This window comes from Alosa alosa, chromosome 10, assembly GCF_017589495.1.
Source record: "Alosa alosa isolate M-15738 ecotype Scorff River chromosome 10, AALO_Geno_1.1, whole genome shotgun sequence".
Lineage (NCBI taxonomy): Eukaryota > Metazoa > Chordata > Actinopteri > Clupeiformes > Clupeidae > Alosa > Alosa alosa.
The window spans coordinates 32,927,397-32,944,896 of NC_063198.1; the positions used below are offsets into that span (position 1 = coordinate 32,927,397).

The 17,500-nt window shown below is 44.8% G+C and overlaps 1 protein-coding gene across 6 annotated transcripts in view; it reads right to left on the bottom strand.

Annotated features, from left to right (window-relative positions):
• Positions 1-17,500, bottom strand: part of arhgap9 (Rho GTPase activating protein 9) — a 45,784-nt gene that overhangs the window by 20,495 nt on the left and 7,789 nt on the right. For 3 of the 6 annotated variants that reach the window (XM_048255257.1, XM_048255256.1, XM_048255253.1), the window contains exons 3-8: positions 12,254-12,820; positions 11,557-11,900; positions 8,803-9,042; positions 5,115-5,198; positions 3,606-3,620; positions 2,298-2,357 (exon numbers count right to left, since the gene is read on the bottom strand). In XM_048255257.1, coding sequence (XP_048111214.1) covers positions 2,298-2,357; positions 3,606-3,620; positions 5,115-5,198; positions 8,803-9,042; positions 11,557-11,900; positions 12,254-12,647 — 1,137 coding nt within the window. In that variant the 5' untranslated portion in view covers positions 12,648-12,820. The remainder of the gene's footprint in view (positions 1-2,297; positions 2,358-3,605; positions 3,621-5,114; positions 5,199-8,802; positions 9,043-11,556; positions 11,901-12,253; positions 12,821-17,500) is intronic. The other 3 variants (XM_048255258.1, XM_048255255.1, XM_048255259.1) reach the window with 3 other exon arrangements.

A 17,500-nucleotide genomic window follows, 5' to 3' on the forward strand; every position in this document is an offset into this window, starting at 1 on the left:
TGGTTATGTTAAAGATGACCAGGATCTAGACAGGACACCACTGAATTAGGCTTTGTTCACTTCCAATTAGGCACTCCACTACCATAATTAGTCAATTAACAATTAGCTAACGAGAAAAGAGGATCAGAGGATCAGTAGGTGGGTTTATATGGTCAGTTTTTTTGTCATTCTGACTAAACTATTCCGAATGAAAAAAATGTGCCATCTGTTTACGTGGGGTATGTTCTATTCCAATCAGCTGCTTGCAAGTGCTCTAGAATCCTTGATAGATAGAGATAGATAGATAGATAGATAGATAGATAGATAGATAGATAGATAGATACTTTATTGATCCCCAGGATTGGAATAGCTGTTGATGCTTACGAGCGCTCTAGAATCCTTGATTAGAATAGCTGTTGATGCTTACGAGCGCTCTAGAATCCTTGATTAGAATAGCCGTTGGTGCTTACGAGCGCTCTAGAATCCTTGATTAGAATAGCCGTTGGTGCTTTCTTTTTGCTTGAGAAGCTAGAGCGGGCAACCTGATTGGCCGTATACATGGCTGTTCAGATGGAATAACAACGGAATACACCACCCCGTTCAAAACGATTAAAATTCTAATCGGATCAGCAGTTGTATTCCGATCCATTTTTATTTCAATTGAGACATTTTTTCAGAAAGAATTAGAATCAAAGTGTCCATGTAAACACACCTGCTGTATCATTCCCTCCACTGCTGCCAGAATTCTGATTCACAAAAAGCTTTGTTCCGTACAGCATTTGCCTAATGCATCATGACAAGCGATGACCAACACTGTTCACTATGGAGATACTGTAGGCCTCAGAGCTTACGTGAAGCTGTCATGGTACATTTAGCAGCACTATGAGGAAGCCACAAGTAAAACAAATGTAGTGGTCTAAATTGAAATTCCTGTGATGAGAGCTGATCTCAAGAACAGGTAGCCTACAGGCTGGGATCAGTAACAGAACATAAATGAAGTTCCTTTCAGACAGTTGCCATGACACACACAAGAGGTGAGCTCAAAATAGCAACCAGAGGCCAATGTGCGCAAACACTTTTAAATAGCTTTTTACAAACACAAAGGTGTGAGGAGAATCTTCTTCTAACTGAGCAACCAAATGGGCTGGACAAAGAGTTACCGTTTACATCGATGAGTTTAGAATGTTCAATGTTCAAATTTAAAGGTTTCAAAGAATATTTGCCTTGAACATTTTCTGTTCTTTGCCGTACCTGCATCAAAACTCTTGCCACTGATCACAACTTATAAACGTCTCAATGATGCAGAGACCAAACTAAAGCCTGTAGCCATCTTCACACTGCACTAATTCCCTGTCAGAAGAGAACTGACAAAGAGAATTGACAAATCTTTTGAAGATGTCCGCACAAATTTGTAATTGTGCTTTACTGAGTTGTGCTACAATTTCCAAAGGGATTCCCCAAATAGATTTGTACTGAAACTAAAACAAAATTTCACCGGTTCAGTAGCTACAACTAGATGCATTCCTGGCAGTCATTCAAGCACATTTATTTTCAGTGAAGAGGAACAAGTAGACTTGGATCATACTAAGAGAAACTCGGTCCGACTCCTTCACACACAGTGTGTGTGTCGACAGAGTTATTAGTGCGGGAGCCCGTGGAGCTCCTGCTCTCATTAACACACACTCCTGCCTCCACCGAGCAGATGGGTGCCCACTGGCCTTCACCCACGGCTCTGCCAACTGGACACCTCATGCCACCCCATGCCACCACATGGCAGCCTGACGTATGTCAAGTCAAGCCTCTCTCTCTCTCTCACTCTCTCTCTTTCACTCTCACTCTTTCTCTCTCTCTCTAACATGTCATTTGCTCTCCCTATCTCTCTCTTCCTCACTCCTCTATAGTCCCTCTCTCTCTCTCTCTCTTTCTGTAGTCTGTAAGACATGCAACCAGATGGCACCATGGCGGTTTCCCCCTTGTGTAAGATGAGAAGTGCTTTGATCAGCAGAGGAGTTTGCAAAGATCAGAGTATAGATGAGGACTGAGGAAAACACTACTCCCTGGGCTACGACCTACAACAGTGTGTACGATGAGTGTGTACTGAGGAAAACACTACTCCCTGGGCTACGACCTACAACAGTGTGTACGATGAGTGTGTACGACTCAGGTATGGGAGATATTGAGGTTAACAAGCCCATGGGAAATTTGACCTGTGGATTTATGACCTTTTGTGTTGGACTTGCAAATCAGGAAGCTTGAATGCATTAGCATGTCATGCAGCATGCCACGGTGGCCCTGCAGGGACAAACTGTGCATCTCACCTGTCTCAGCTGCCAGCCACCATTTGCATCACGGGAATTGTGAATAAAACCAGGAGCCAGCTGAGAGAGAAAGAGAAACTCAAATTGAACAAGAACTCTCACAGAAGACCTACACACAAACACGCACACAAACAGTCCCGGGGGAAGAACACTGAAGACCTACACACAAACACACACACAAACACACACACAACCAGACAGACCCGGGGGAACAAGAACTCTCACAGAAGAAGACCTACACACACACACAAACACAAACACACACACACACAAACACACAAAAACACACAAAAACACGCACACAAACAGCCCTGGGGGAACACAACCATGTACAGTAATAACTGTATGCAAATCCATTCTCTTATGTATTTAAACTTTATATACTAACTGTACATACATTGCTTTTTACAAACACCTGGGCTGTGCACTTCACATAGGGTGATGATATATCAAGACAAAATGTAGCTACACTACCACCACTCACACAACTCAGTCTGTTAAAGCACCTGAAAGAAACTTCTTCAAATGACAGTTACTGTACCAGAGTGAAACCCAGATACACCTATTTTGCTTTCTCTCTCTCTCTCTCTCTCTCTCTCTCTCTCTCTCTCTCTCTCTCACACACTCTCACACACACACACACACACACATAACCTACAGATGCTCACAGGCACATGGTCATTAAAAGTGGTATTTCCCTGACTTTTAGTCTCTGTTTTGCCTGTTTTAGATGGCAGGACATGATGAGATGAGTACAAAAGCATGAGATACACCGACCACGAATGGAAATTTATGAACAGTAAAAACCATGACTCATTCTATCACTTTGAAGGAAGACCTATCTGTTACACACACAGACACACTCACAGACACACACATACCCACACACACACACCGATAAAGATTCACATAGTTTTTCTCAACTGTCCAAGACCCAAACCAGTCTGTCTGTCATTTCCCTGAATTAATACTGGGTCAGCGAACAAGTTGAAGCAAGTACGGTGTGTTCCCATCAGGCATCAGTGAAACTAAATGCACTCTCATAGATTATCTGCTCTCTGCTCCGCGGCGTCCCTGAAAAGAGACACTAATTCATCATGCACAAAAATGTGTAATATGCTAATATGCTAACTTCACAAATCCAGCTAAAGTCCCTATATCTCTGTTTTTCTCAACCTATCTCTCTCTGTCTCTTATACGCGCGCACACACACACACACACACACACACACACACACACACACACACACACACACACACACACACACACACACACACACACACAGTCACTCGCTTTTGCCCAACTTACGGCACAACTGCTCATCTGTCCCCGGCAGCCAGATTATAGTCCAGGAAAAAACAACAAATACGTCAGTGCCGGCTAATCGCTAATCCAAAAGAGAATCCGACGCACTTTTGAGGCTTCGACAGACATTAAAACACACAGACACGTGTACACACACACACACACACTAGTGGATACACACACTCTCAAAGCTGCACCCTTTCCACGAGCACACACTCATCTCTCGGTGCAGTCATAGAAAATGCAGCACTGTTCTTTCTCTTTCTCTGCCTTTCTCTATCTCTCCTTCCTCTCTCTGACATTACCCACTTCCCCATTCAGGGAGGAAGGTTGCTCTATCTGTCTGTTGAATCAGCGTGCATAACCAGGAAGCATCTGCTATACTGTTGGTGGCAGCTAAAAAAGATCAGAGGGGAAGCATCGCCTCTCGCAGTGCTGTGGTAATAACACAGCTGCATTAACTCAATGAATGGGTGCAATGAAAGAGGGCCGACTCTTCCCTTTGATGAACCTGTCACCTGGGAAACTGTCTCCCACGACAACACTTTATGGTCTGTGTCGTGTGGCAGGGTGGACGGCAGTGAGGTCCTCGGACATGAGACTGGGAGCCAGTCCGACTCGGCATTAGATCGAGAGGCATTACCTTCTTAGCGCTGGGCGGATTAGCTAAACAAAACACCACTTCAGGGAATGGAAGAAACAACTACATAAATAAATAACTGTGTGTGGTGGGGGTAGAGGAAGTAATCCCCTTTTTAATTTGGCCCCGGCTTCTGCTTTAATCTGGAACATGAGGTGGACACTCTGTACACTTCGGCAATCTGCCAGAGAATGTGTGCGTACGCATGTACTGTATACGTTTGTATGCGTGTGTGTGTGTGTGTGTGTGTGCGTGTGCATTTCTGCAATTTCATCATAATCTGCCATTTTCACTATTTGTGAGTGTGTGTGTGTGTGTGTGTGTGTGTGTGTGTGTGTGTGTGTGTGTGTGTGTGTTTGTGCTTGTGTGTGTGAAAGGTCACACCCTAATGCATATACGTGACAGCACAACACATGAGCATGAGAGAGACAATGATGAGGGTGAAAAGAGATTGACAGAGCAAATGGTCAAAAGATGTAGGACTAAAGGGAGTATGAATAAATGTAATACTCCACGATCTGTCCCTTCATGGAACAGAGGGATCCCCTCAACTAGAACAGCTGATAGCTATGGCCTGCAAGGCAACTCTGCATCTTACAAACAGCTGAACCTCAACCATCATGTTGCCACAGACACGCCACAATTATGCAAACTGCAAACTGTCAGTCTGATGCTAATGCATCAACTCACAAAGAATGCAAAAAATGTGGAGTACCAACAGGCATTCATTTTCTAAACATCGTTTCACTTTTCTATAAGAGGAAACACAGTTGTAAACATGAATCCAGTTGTAGCCTCTCACACGCACAAACGCACCCACGCACACACGCATACACACGCACACACACACACACACACACACAAACGCATACCCTGTGCATGGCGCCGCTGCCCATTTCTGGCAGAGGAAGAGACAAGTGGGTGGTGTCGCGTGGGAGACTCGGCATGGGCGAGGCCTGACACACACACACACACACACACACACACATACACACACACATACACACAGACACACAGAGAGAGCACGGCCATTACTTCTACAGACACATAGTGCTGCAAGTCCAAAGTCCCTCTAATCACCATATCATATATCATATCATATATCATACCAAATACAGCAGTGATACATTGTTTTCCCCCTTGAACCTGACGCACTTACAGGCAACTAGTGCACCAAGTATGGTACTCTTATTGTACATAACTAGTGCACCAAGTATGGTACTCTTATTGTACATAACTAGTGCACCAAGTATGGTACTCTTATTGTACATAGAAAAGGTAAAGTAGTGATGGAAGACTTTTATGATCTAATGTTTACAATTCAATGTTTTGCACTCAAAACAGAGGTCCATCCAGGCCTTTTTCCCTGACTGAGCCTTAGCTCTGCTAAGATTTCTCATGAACACATTCCACATTTGTATGAAACAATAACATAGCACAACGTAAGACAGCTATTATAACTGTAAGCAGCAGAGCCTGATGGCTTAAGTACACTTGTTTTCATGTGGGCTTACACTAATCATTCTCCTTTAGCAGGCTGCGTACCAGCTGTGGTTCACATCTTCTGTTTTGAAAAATTGCCCCATCTCTCTGTGTTGCATCACTCGTTATTATGAGAGTCCCCAGCTCGCTCCCAGGCCGCATTAACTGACCCAAGGGCAGAGCGAGAGCCATCAGAGTCATGGCCACTGTCCAGCCTCACAGAGGACAACACAAGATGGCCGCCCAGGGTTCCAGTGCTGGCTAGGGCTGCAGCTAAAGGTTATTTTCATAGACGATTAATCTGTTGATTATTTTCTTGAGAAATAGATTAGTTTGATCGATACAATGTCAGAAAATGGTTGAAAACAATGTCAATCTGTTTGGCAAAGCCCAAGAATATGTCTTGTTTTGTCTACTGGCATAGAGGGGTAAGCCAAGCTGAACATATTCAAGTTTGAAAGGCTGACATCAGAGAATTCTGAGGTACTTTCCTTCACTTTCCTTTTTAAAAAATGACACAAACTGATTAACAGATTACCAAAATAGTTTTAAAATAATTTTAGGGACAATGCCACTTGGCATTCGGTTTGGCATATTTGGCGGGGGGCACAAAGGCCACACATCAGGGCACCAAGGCCAAAGTTAACTATACAGTAGGCTACATAAAAATGATCAAAGTTTTATTTAGCCTACTCACAGCAGTAGACCTGCATCACTGTATGAAACATTACAAAAACATGAAACATGACATATTACACAGAACTGTACATCATCTGATTTTAATAATTACAGATATCTAGGCTGTATTTAACATTTATTTTCTATTTGGCCTGTTATGAAATCATGTATTGAACAATTTAAGCACATTGTGAAACTTAAAGCCCAAAGTTAGAGACATGCATGTAGAAATTTGCTGCAAATTCAAAACCGGATTACTCTGGATGTCTAGTTGTACAGGGGAATTCTTTACCTCTGTGTTTTCGGCAAGGTCTGTTGTTTATTCTGATATATGGTTTGTCTTTTGTTGATTGAAGAGTTTGTGATCATGTAGAATGATATGATTAAATTAAAGTTACTTTTCTCACGAACCGTTTACTACAGCAACTAATGGCTAACATCGTTTAAAAGCTGATAAAAAAGCTCTTTCATGTGATGATACAAGTGATGTCTGTGCAGGACTGCCAACTCGCAAGCAATGGCTGTGGGACTCACTCATTTGACTGGCTTCACACCACAACCCCGATTTCACATGCTAAAGTGTCAACACGGTCGGTCAAATAATGTCAGGTGACCAGATGTCCTCTTTACCCCAGCATGTCCTCTATTTGAGACCTAAAACATGCATCTGGCATTTACCTCAGTAGGGGCGTCACTACTCCCTTTCTACTGCTGCCCCAGTACTGACCGGCTGTATCTCACGAACATGGTAAACCCTACATCACGATAAACAGCAGACCTTACAGAATACGAGAATATAAAGCATGTCTCTGTACAGAAGGTAGTTCCCCAGTAATACGGTTTTGAAACTGCAACACATTTCTACATGATCTTCAACTTGATTCGATTGTATTCTAATGTAAACTATTTATGTCAGTACATTCATTGTTGTAAATTGCTTTGCCATAGAGTATCCCACCATCATGGTTCTGATATTGCCAGATTCCAGACAATCCTACTAACACAGATATGAATATATATTTCTACTAGCATGCTTCCTAGTGACATTAATGCAAAAATATGAAGAAAAATAATTATGAGACGCAAATGATTTTTTTCTTAATATCAAACTGGACATGTCCAAATGTTATCACATCATACTTTCCCAGATATGGGTAGCCCAAACTGTCCTGAAAAAGGAAGATATAGCATGCATAGATGGCCATTACAATGACCATCTATCTTATCTTAGATTAACTAGCTGTTCACCGACCACTTCTGCATAATTTCATGGAGTGCTGAAATTTGTTCAGCAAAAATGTACACTTTTGCTGAGCTTCACTTTTAGTGAAGCTCAGCAAATATGTTCTGTGGTTGGGAAGCACAAATATTCCCATCCATATATAAAAAGTAAGAAAAGTCTAACCTCTGAATTGTGTTTTAAACTCCAGATTGATGCATTTAAATGTTAAAATATAAAACAAAATCTTCCAGGGGACCATGCCTCCGGACCTACCTAGAATGGCACAACATGACAGGAACGCAGGTTCAGCTAATAACCAAAAATGTTTATTTCTATTATTTCCAGTGGTCCTAGTAGATCCATTTGGTACCCTAATGTTAATTTAACTCCGGGACCCATGGCCGTCGTAGCCACAGTGAAATTCCAGCCCTGACTGTGACTCAATCATCTCAGGTGTAGTTACACCTTTGAGCCAGGTGAGGAGCAATTGTCACCTCTTGCCAACAGAGATCTATAAATTAAATCTTATTTCCAGCCCTGCACTGTATACTTCTTTGACTTCCATTCTGCTTCATAGTACCATATGGAATTCAAAATAACTTTATGTTCAATGATGTATACAAGGATAGGGTGAAGAATAGCTTCCTCCCTCCTTCAGCCTGATCATATCTATAGTTACAGCACTTTTAGTCTGTTTGTATAGTCTGTTCTTTTATCTTATGTTTTATACTATCTGTTTTAATGTATTTTTACTAGATCTAGATGTATATTTTTACTGGACTTTTTATGTTGACACGCCTGATTGATTGATTGTCATTTTTATTTCAAATATGCAAGAAACATGTGTCAACAAGACAGCAACAAAACCAAGGAGCTTCCCTTTTTTTCTTAACATATTTGAAAAGGAGTGGGAAGAAGTTTACACTTTTTTAATCCCACCCCTTTCATTAAATCATACAGTTAATTTTAAGAAAAATAAATTTGCAATGATTGCAATTAATTCTTGAAATTAATGACTACTTTAAATAACAAAGATTTCCATTTGGAAGTATACAAAGCTAGTATTGACTAGATACTATGTTGACACGCCTGCACCCAAAAGAAAGTACTCCCAGTACTAAGTTCTAGGATTCTTATAACGTTCCAGTGTTTTGTTTGGTTCTGTTTGGTTCTGTTACCAGGCTGGGGGCGCGCTGGCGTTCTTTGGCCCGGCGCGGCGGCTTCCACGACCTCTCCTTGGTGACCGTGTTGACGTAGAAGGTGCGGCCCGAGCTGGGATCCCGGTACTGCTCCCACTGGTCCAGCACCTGCAGCGGCGGCTGGCCCGGAGGGGGGCTCGGAGGCGCGGGATGCGTCCGTCGCTCCGTCTGCAAGGTGCCGTAGCCCGGCGACTCCAGCAGGCCATGGGGCCTGTAACCCTGTAGACAAAAGCCCAAAGGAAGCCAGACACGGTGGAATGTGTTAGTGGTGTTGGGAAGGGGGGGAAAAGCAGTGAAAATGTGGCCACAAAGACAAAAAAAAAAACTTTTTCTGAGAATAAGAATGCTTTTTCAACAAGGTGAATGTTAGCTTGCACTTGTCTGTGAATGCGTATTCCTGCACAGGCTGTAGTACCATGACAGTCACATCCAGATGTGATTGTTTTGTATTAATAGAGCCAGTAACTGAGGTATTCAGTACGTGCAAACACACACATATCTGCACTCTGTATGTGTGTATGTGAGCATGATGCATGTGTGTGCGTGCAGATCATCGCGCGCGTGTGGGTGTGTGTGTGTGTGTGTGTGTGTGTGTGTGTGTGTGTGTGTATGTGTGTGTATGCCTGCGAGAATGTGAGATGGGCCTCAGCTGAGAGAGGATGTGGCTTTAACCGTTTACACACACACAAACAACACACACACAGTGTGAAATGACTAAAGCATTCCACTGAAAAGACAAGCCCAGGGAGAACAACGTGGACACAACGAGAGATCTGAAAATCTGATAATGCTCTTCTGGGGTCAACCATAATGCTCTGTGGCCAGCACACCCACCAGGATTAAATTGGTATTAAAAAACATGTTAACTGAAATGAACCATATCATAGATCCACTAAGGAAGGGACCAGCTCTGTTATGGTCCCAGGTTATATAGAAAGGTTTTTTTTTTCACTCAAAAAATCAAAGGTAGGCACATGATTGAGCTTATCCAGTTATGTAACCCACTCAATTCTGTTAATGACATGACTGCCAGACTGGTCCCGCTGCACGTGTGGCATGGGTGCCATGTCCGACATCTCCTCTAGAGGGCAGAGTGTTCAAAAAGCCATAAACCAAACGAAGCAGCATCACAAAAGATGATGTTTACAAACAGCAGGTAGAATCCACAGAAGAGGGGTATGCAGGGTATGCAGCAGAGGGGTATGCAGGGTATCCAGAAGAGGGGTTACAGGGTAGGTGCAGGAAGGTGCTGCAGAGCTGCTCAGCGGGGGGGGGGTTGTGGCTTCGGGCAGGAGTTTGAAGTGCGTACGTTTTTGTGTGTGTGTGTTAAAAGGTACAACATGGGTTAGTTCAGCTGTGTGTGCATGTGTGTGTGTAAAAAGGTACAAGATGGGTTAGTTCAGCAGTGTGTGCATGTGTATGTATGTGTGTGTGTGTGTGTGTGTGTGTGTGTGTGTGTGTGTGCATGTGTGTGTGTTAAAAGCTTAGCACATAAATAGTCCTGATACGTGTGCATAGATGTGTGCATGTCTGTATTTGGGTGGTGGTGGGGTGGGGGTGGTGGGGGGGATTCTGACATAACTGTGGTTGAAGTGAACTTAGCAAGAGCCTGTGTTTTACAAGATTACATTATTTTAGTTCCAGATGTGTGTGCATGTATGTGTGTGTGTGTGTGTGTGTGTGTTGAGATGATGTATTATAAAGTTGATCTGTCCCCCCAACCCCCCGCTGGTTGGTCAGCTGGCTCCAAGAAGCGCTGTTTCCCAGCTAATGTTAGATATCGGGGACGTTTAAGTGGAGCGAGTGTGGAGAGGCTATTTAAACCACTGCCAATTCAGGCAGCTCCCCAATGGAGAGAGCTGCAGCACACACACACACACACACAAGGGCAAATGTACAAAGAGACCCCAACACTGAGAGATGACTAGGCTATTACTGAGGATTCCAGGATTCATGTTTTATAAAACAAAACAAACAAATCCTACATAAACATCAGATGCTGTTGATGTTCTGAATTTGCCTAATCCTTTTCTCCCAGGAGTGTGTGTGTGTGTGTGAGTGCTTACTATATTCTGTACATGCGTGTGTATGCGCATGTCCGGCATGCACATGCAGCAGGCGTGTTGTTTGGTGGGAAACCCCGAGCTTGTGAGCCGACTGCTGAATGCAGCTCTAATCCTAAAGCTTACTGGCTTTACAGAGCACGGGGAAGAATGAGAGGAAAGAAATGAGGAGATGAGGAGAAAGAATGAAACCGATGGAGGGAGAGAGAGAGAGAGAGAGAGAGAGAGAGAGAGATAGAGAGAGATAGAGAGAGAGATAGAGAGCGAGAGAGATAGAGAGAGAGAGAGTGAGAGATAGAGAGAGATAGAGAGAGAGAGATAGAGAGCGAGAGAGAGAGAGAGAGAGAGAGAGAGATAGAGATGATGATGATGATGAAAGACACAGTGAGAAGAGTATAAGAGAAAGGGAGACAGATGAAGAGAGAGGGATGAAGAGAGAGGGATGAGGAGAGAGGGATGAAGAGAGAGGGATGAAGAGAGAGGGATGAAGAGAGAGGGATGAAGAGAGAGGGATGAGGAGAGAGGGATGAAGAGAGAGGGATGAGGAGAGAGGGATGAAGAGAGAGGGATGAAGAGAGAGGGATGAGGAGAGAGGGATGAGGAGAGAGGGATAAAGAGAGAGGGATGGGGGGAGAAAGAGAGGGCTCCTGACGTTTAAGGCCGGCCGTACCTGCTGGCTGTAGCGGCGTTCTGGCACTGCCATGTCCCAGTAGCTGTAGGACTTGGAGGGGCCGGTGGCGTGTGTGCCGCGCCCGATGAGGGTCACCTCCATCTCCCCATACGGGTTCTGGGGCAGATTGCTGGAGCTCTTGCTGCGTGGCATGGACGCCGAGTTGGTGCTGCACGGCTGGCCCCCAGGGACCATGAGGTGCCCGGAGGGCGACGTGAACGAGGAGTTGACCGGCAGGGGCAGGGTGGGGAAACGGCCGCCGACGGAGCCCGCCATCAAGCCCGCCATCAAGCCCGCGCCGTTGGAGTTGAGATCCTCCATGGAGCGGCAGAACGTTTTGGGTGCTGGGTGAAGAGAGAGACAGATAAAGGGTTTTACAATACACTGATGCTGACCTGCAGCTCATAATCACAATGCATTCACAATATACATTCTATGATTACAGAATTATGCAATTACATAGTAGCTCTTTTCCAGACAGACCTGCAGAGCAAATTCTAATTTGCTAACAGGTTTCTCTGCGTTCAACCAGGCTACCTACGCAGGCCTATACCTCATAAATATAATTTTGCATTAAGAGAACATATTCTTTACTAAAACACTAACACTAAAAATGCAAATGGTCATGATGAATATGACAATATGATCATAGTAATAGTAAGAATATGATAATAGTAATAAATATGTGCACACTGACCTGAGCAATGTGCCTGTGCCTGTGTGAAGGAGCCGAAGGAGGCCCTGGGCTGCAGCTTGTTAGCCGAGGCCTTGTGGTCCAGGCTGCCCGTGTGGGGCTGTGGCGAGTGCAGCGTGGTGATGGGCAGCTCCACCACGTAGGTGGCCGGCACGTAGAGGGGCTTGCCCTTGATCCCCGCGCCGACCCTCCGTGCCTGCCACCAGTCGGCGTTGGTCTTCTTCAGGAGCAGGAAGCGCTCGCCCTCCCGGATGGCCACGTAGCGTCCGTCCGCACCGCGGTACGAGTAGTCGTACTGGGCCTCCAGCAGCACGTTGCCGCCGCCGCCGATCGGCGAGCTGACCGAGCCTCGGCCCAGGGCTGCGGGACCCGAGCGGCGCCAACTGCCCGACAGCATGGTGGCTCTCAGTGGGCCTGGGGATGCGAAGCGGTGCTGCTGAGTCTGAAGCTCCCACTGCCGCTACGGTTACTGCTGCTACGGTTACTGCTGCTACGGTTACTGCTGCTGCTGCGACTGGGCTCTCGGAGGGTGGGCAGTGGAGACTGGCACCAAGCCAGCTGTGCCCTGCTCTGAAACACACACACACACACACTGTATAAACACTGGCAAACACTGGGACACAGCAGGGAGGCATGTTGACCAGTAATACACAAACAAAAAAAGGCAATGTCGGCCCTTACTAGACACACACATATGCAAACACACACAAACACACACACACACACAAATGCATACTCACATACACACTCAATCTCATAAATCACACATACACACACACACACACACACACACACACACACACACACACACACACATACATACACACCCCTCCCACATTAGCACATTAGCACATTAGCATGCACTCACACACAGACATGACCATATGTGCCCCACAAAAACCCTGCACTTGAACTCACCAACCCTTGTTACGCATACTGCCTAGAACATACACACACACACACACACACACACAGAAAGAGAGAGAGAGAGAGAGACAGACAGAAAGATACGCACACACACATAGAAAGAGAGAGAGAACCAATTACACACACACACACACAGAGAGAGAGAGAGAGAGAGAGAGAGAGAGAGAGAGAGACAGACAGACAGACCCACATACACATACACATACACAGAAAGAGAGAGAGAGAGAGAGACAGACAGAAAGATACACACACACACAGAGAAAGCGAGAGAGAGAGAGAGAGAGAGAGACCCACATACACACACACACACACAACCCAGTATTCACCCCTCCAAATGCCCTGCACCAGATAGTTCATTTGGAAAGTCAGGAGGGGGTGGTGTGTGTGTGTGTGTGTGTGTGTGTGTGTGTGTGTGTGTGTGTGTGTGTGTGTGTGTGTGTGTGTGGAGGGAGAAGAGCCTGTAGAGCGAGAGGAGGCAAGCGTGAATGCTGACTGTGTCTGCAGAGGACATCGCTATAGGAGTGGCTCTGTTCACCGCTAACATGCCCACTGTTCCATGCAGGGGTCACACAAGAGGCCTCCACGTTTCAGGCACGACAGAGGAATGTGAAGGAGCTCTCTGTCCACTGCCAAGCCAAACTGGACTGGGCCGGGGTGCCTTGCTCCCACAATGGAAAACAAGACACAATTATATATAAAAAAAAAAACTGGAATAATTTTCATGCAACAGAAATTACAGTTGCAGCTTAGAGTGAGAAGGTTCAGAAAAGCATTGGGTTTACAGGACAGTGAAAAGCATTGGGTTTACAGGACAGTGAAAAGCATTGGGTTTACAGGACAGTGAAAAGCACTGGGTTTACAGGACAGTGAAAAGCATTGGGTTTACAGGACAGTGAGACCCATTGGAGGAGGATCTATGTCACTGTTTTACCTCAAAAATGGATTGAAACTCACAATAGGGAGAGTGACGCCTTGGTGAGCGGCTAAAATATTGCACTATGTTAGATTGCTGTACCGTGCTGTAACATGTCACTTTTTGACACACTGACCATCGTTTTCCAATGGACAGGAAGTCCGACAGATAGAACAGTGAAGAAGAAAGAGTGAAGTGCCCAGTTACCGCTTTTAAGACACGCTGGTCAGAAATTTGGCAAATAAGAAATTAAAACAACAGAGGAAGCATTAATTAATATGAATATGAATAATGAATGTAAACAATGAATAACTGTATTCATGTGTTGACCTTTTCTGTAACTTAGCTACAATCTGCTCATTGCACTGTGTATGGCACTTAGGTCAGTGTAAACTGTATTTTAAATGTGCTTTATAAATCCATATTTACTTACTTATTTACTTCCTATGAAATGGAGGGAAGATCAAAACAAAGGGAACAATGCTGTGTGTCCAGTGTGCCCAGAGAGAGGTGCTGTCCTCAGCCATCACATATCCGGTGACAGGCCGTGAGCTAACAACGAGCACAAACCCTTTCATCCAGCCACCTGCCTCCCACCACTCCTGTCACGAGCCTCTGGGCGCTCCCTAAACCTCCCTCTGAACTAGCCCTGACACTCCTTACATAACCTTATCACTGCATGGAGGACCACCTTCCTCCTCCCTCACCAACATGACAATGCAAAGCACCACAAGGAAGTACAGTAGTCAGGGCGCTGAAACTTTCCATTAGGGTATAGGGGAGCGTAATGAAATACAGATGGCTTGGGTTGTTCAGTGGGCCTGGCTGGACTTGAGAGGGGTTTTGTGTTTGACTCCATGCAGTGTGTGCAGAGTGCCACTGAGGCAACAGCAGCAGCAGCAGCAGCACACTCTCACACACAGCGTCAGCATCAACCTGGGCTTTAGTTAGTTAATCCCCACAGGAGACGGGAGACAGGAGACGGGAGATAGCACAGCACAGCACACTACGGTGGCAGGATCTACAGGGACGGCCATGGCTCTGGCCATCAGGAGCGCTGGAGGTCCTTCGGAACAGCGGAATGATGAAATTCCACTGAGTGTGTGTGTGTGTGTGTGTGTGTGTGTGTGTGTGTGTGTAAGTGAGATTGTGGTCGAGTGTTTCTGTGTGGCGGTGTGTATGTGCCTATGGGACACACATTTGAATTTCCCCTGGGGATCAATAAAGTATCTATCTATCTATCTATTTATCTATCTATCTATCTACATAATACCTATATGAGTGCATGTGGATGCTCACATAAATCCAGCTATTCAGTGGCCACATGTGAGCACGTGTGTGGATGCATGGATAAGCATGGAATTGGACAGGCACATCTGTGTATGTGCGTGTGGTGGTGTGTGCAAGTGTTCATGGCAGAGTATGTGTGTGTGTGTGTGTGTGTGTGTGTGTGTGTGTGTGTGTGTGTCTGTGTGTGTCTGTGTCTGTGTGTCTGTCTATGTGTGTGTGTGTGTGTGTGTGTGGGTTCTACACTCGAGCCTACTACTGAAGTCATGCAGTTCATCCGTATGTTTTTGCCGTAGGTTTCAGATATTTCATCAAATAATGACACACTTGATGACAAATATATTGATATTGATTCACTTGACAATGCCTCAAAATGAGGGTAGAATAGTTCAAACGCACAGGGTCTTTAATTTGTTACTCCTGTGCAAATGCACCCCTAGGTTCTCACAAATTGTGAAAACTCCAATACTCACAACCTACGCTCCTAAAATCATCTGACGTTTCTGCTTAATGTATTGGTGTCTTTACTCACACAGAACTGAATGCTGAACTAATAAATGAATGTAGCTTTTAGAAAGGTGACAGGAGCGGAAGGACAAGAAAAGGGAAAGAGAAAAGGTGGAAAAAGAAGTCAGAATACTAAACTGAGAGAGAGCGTAGGTGAGCAACTAATACTGCACACTAACAGAGAGAGAGCGTAGGTGAGCAACTAATACTGCACACTAACAGAGAGAGAGCGTAGGTGAGCAACTAATACTGCACACTAACAGAGAGAGAGCGTAGGTGAGCAACTAATACTGCAAACTAACAGAGAGAGAGCGTAGGTGAGCAACTAATACTGCACACTAACAGAGAGAGAGCGTAGGTGAGCAACTAATACTGCACACTAACAGAGAGAGAGCGTAGGTGAGCAACTAATACTGCACACTAACAGAGAGAGGTGGGTGAGCAACTAATACTGCACACTAACAGAGAGCGTGGGGAGCAACTAATACTGCACACTAACAGAGAGAGAGCCGTGGGTGAGCAACTAATACTGCACACCAACAGAGAGAGAGCGTAGGGGAGCAACTAATACTGCACACTAACAGAGAGAGAGCGTAGGTGAGCAACTAATACTGCACACTAACAGAGAGAGAGCGTAGGTGAGCAAGGCTATCAAGTGTCTATCAAGGTCTACTAGCTAGAGGGAGAGGGAGATGCTAACCTATTAGAAAATTAGGGGATTCTACATTGACAATTTGACTAAGCAAATGATAGATACATTTTTATAAACCATTTCATGGACCAGTCATCTAGATCAGTGTTTATCAACCTTTTTTGTGCCACGACACGCTTTTGACACTTAAAATGTGCCACGGCACACTAACATCCTGTGTGAAGAAAAAATAAACATACCATAGCCTAAAATTTCAAATAATACACAGATATGGCCTTATTATGGCTTCTATGCAAGATCTGCTCAATAAAACAAGCGCCCACTGTTTCATTTGTAGGTGACTATATCTAATTTAATTGTTGTTATGAACTGGATATGTGGTGATTCTGTGAATACTGGATATGGGCCCCCCGTTTTACAATGCCTGCATACCACAAATAGTGCAATCATACGATCAATGAGAGCATGTGGTTATAAATTCTTTGATGCAACAGTTGCTTTTCTGGACCAATGAGTGACATTTGGGTAATTTTCTGCAGCACACCTGATGATCTCTCACGGCACACTAGTGTGCCCCGGCACAGTGGTTGAAAAACACTGATCTAGACTTTTGCTAAAATACAAATCTACAGGGGAGGCAGGAGAGAGAGGGGGGGGGGGGGTGGTGGTATGGGTCAACAGTGGGTAGTTTATCCTGAACACAATGTTCAATAACAGGGGAAATGCCTTCCTACACATCGTAAATCAAGTCAATGATACATGGGCAACTCTTTCAGCAATGTTGCTAGGCACCTACATAACCAATTCCTTGCCTTGTGAGCTGGTTATGATTGGTGATATGGTTATGTTTATGATAATTTGCTTACAGATGATTAAAGAAGACAAATGTTGCCCAATATCAATAGGGACAAGTGGCAAGACAACAATGCTCAGGAACACTGTCAAGAAACGCTTGAGCTTTAGG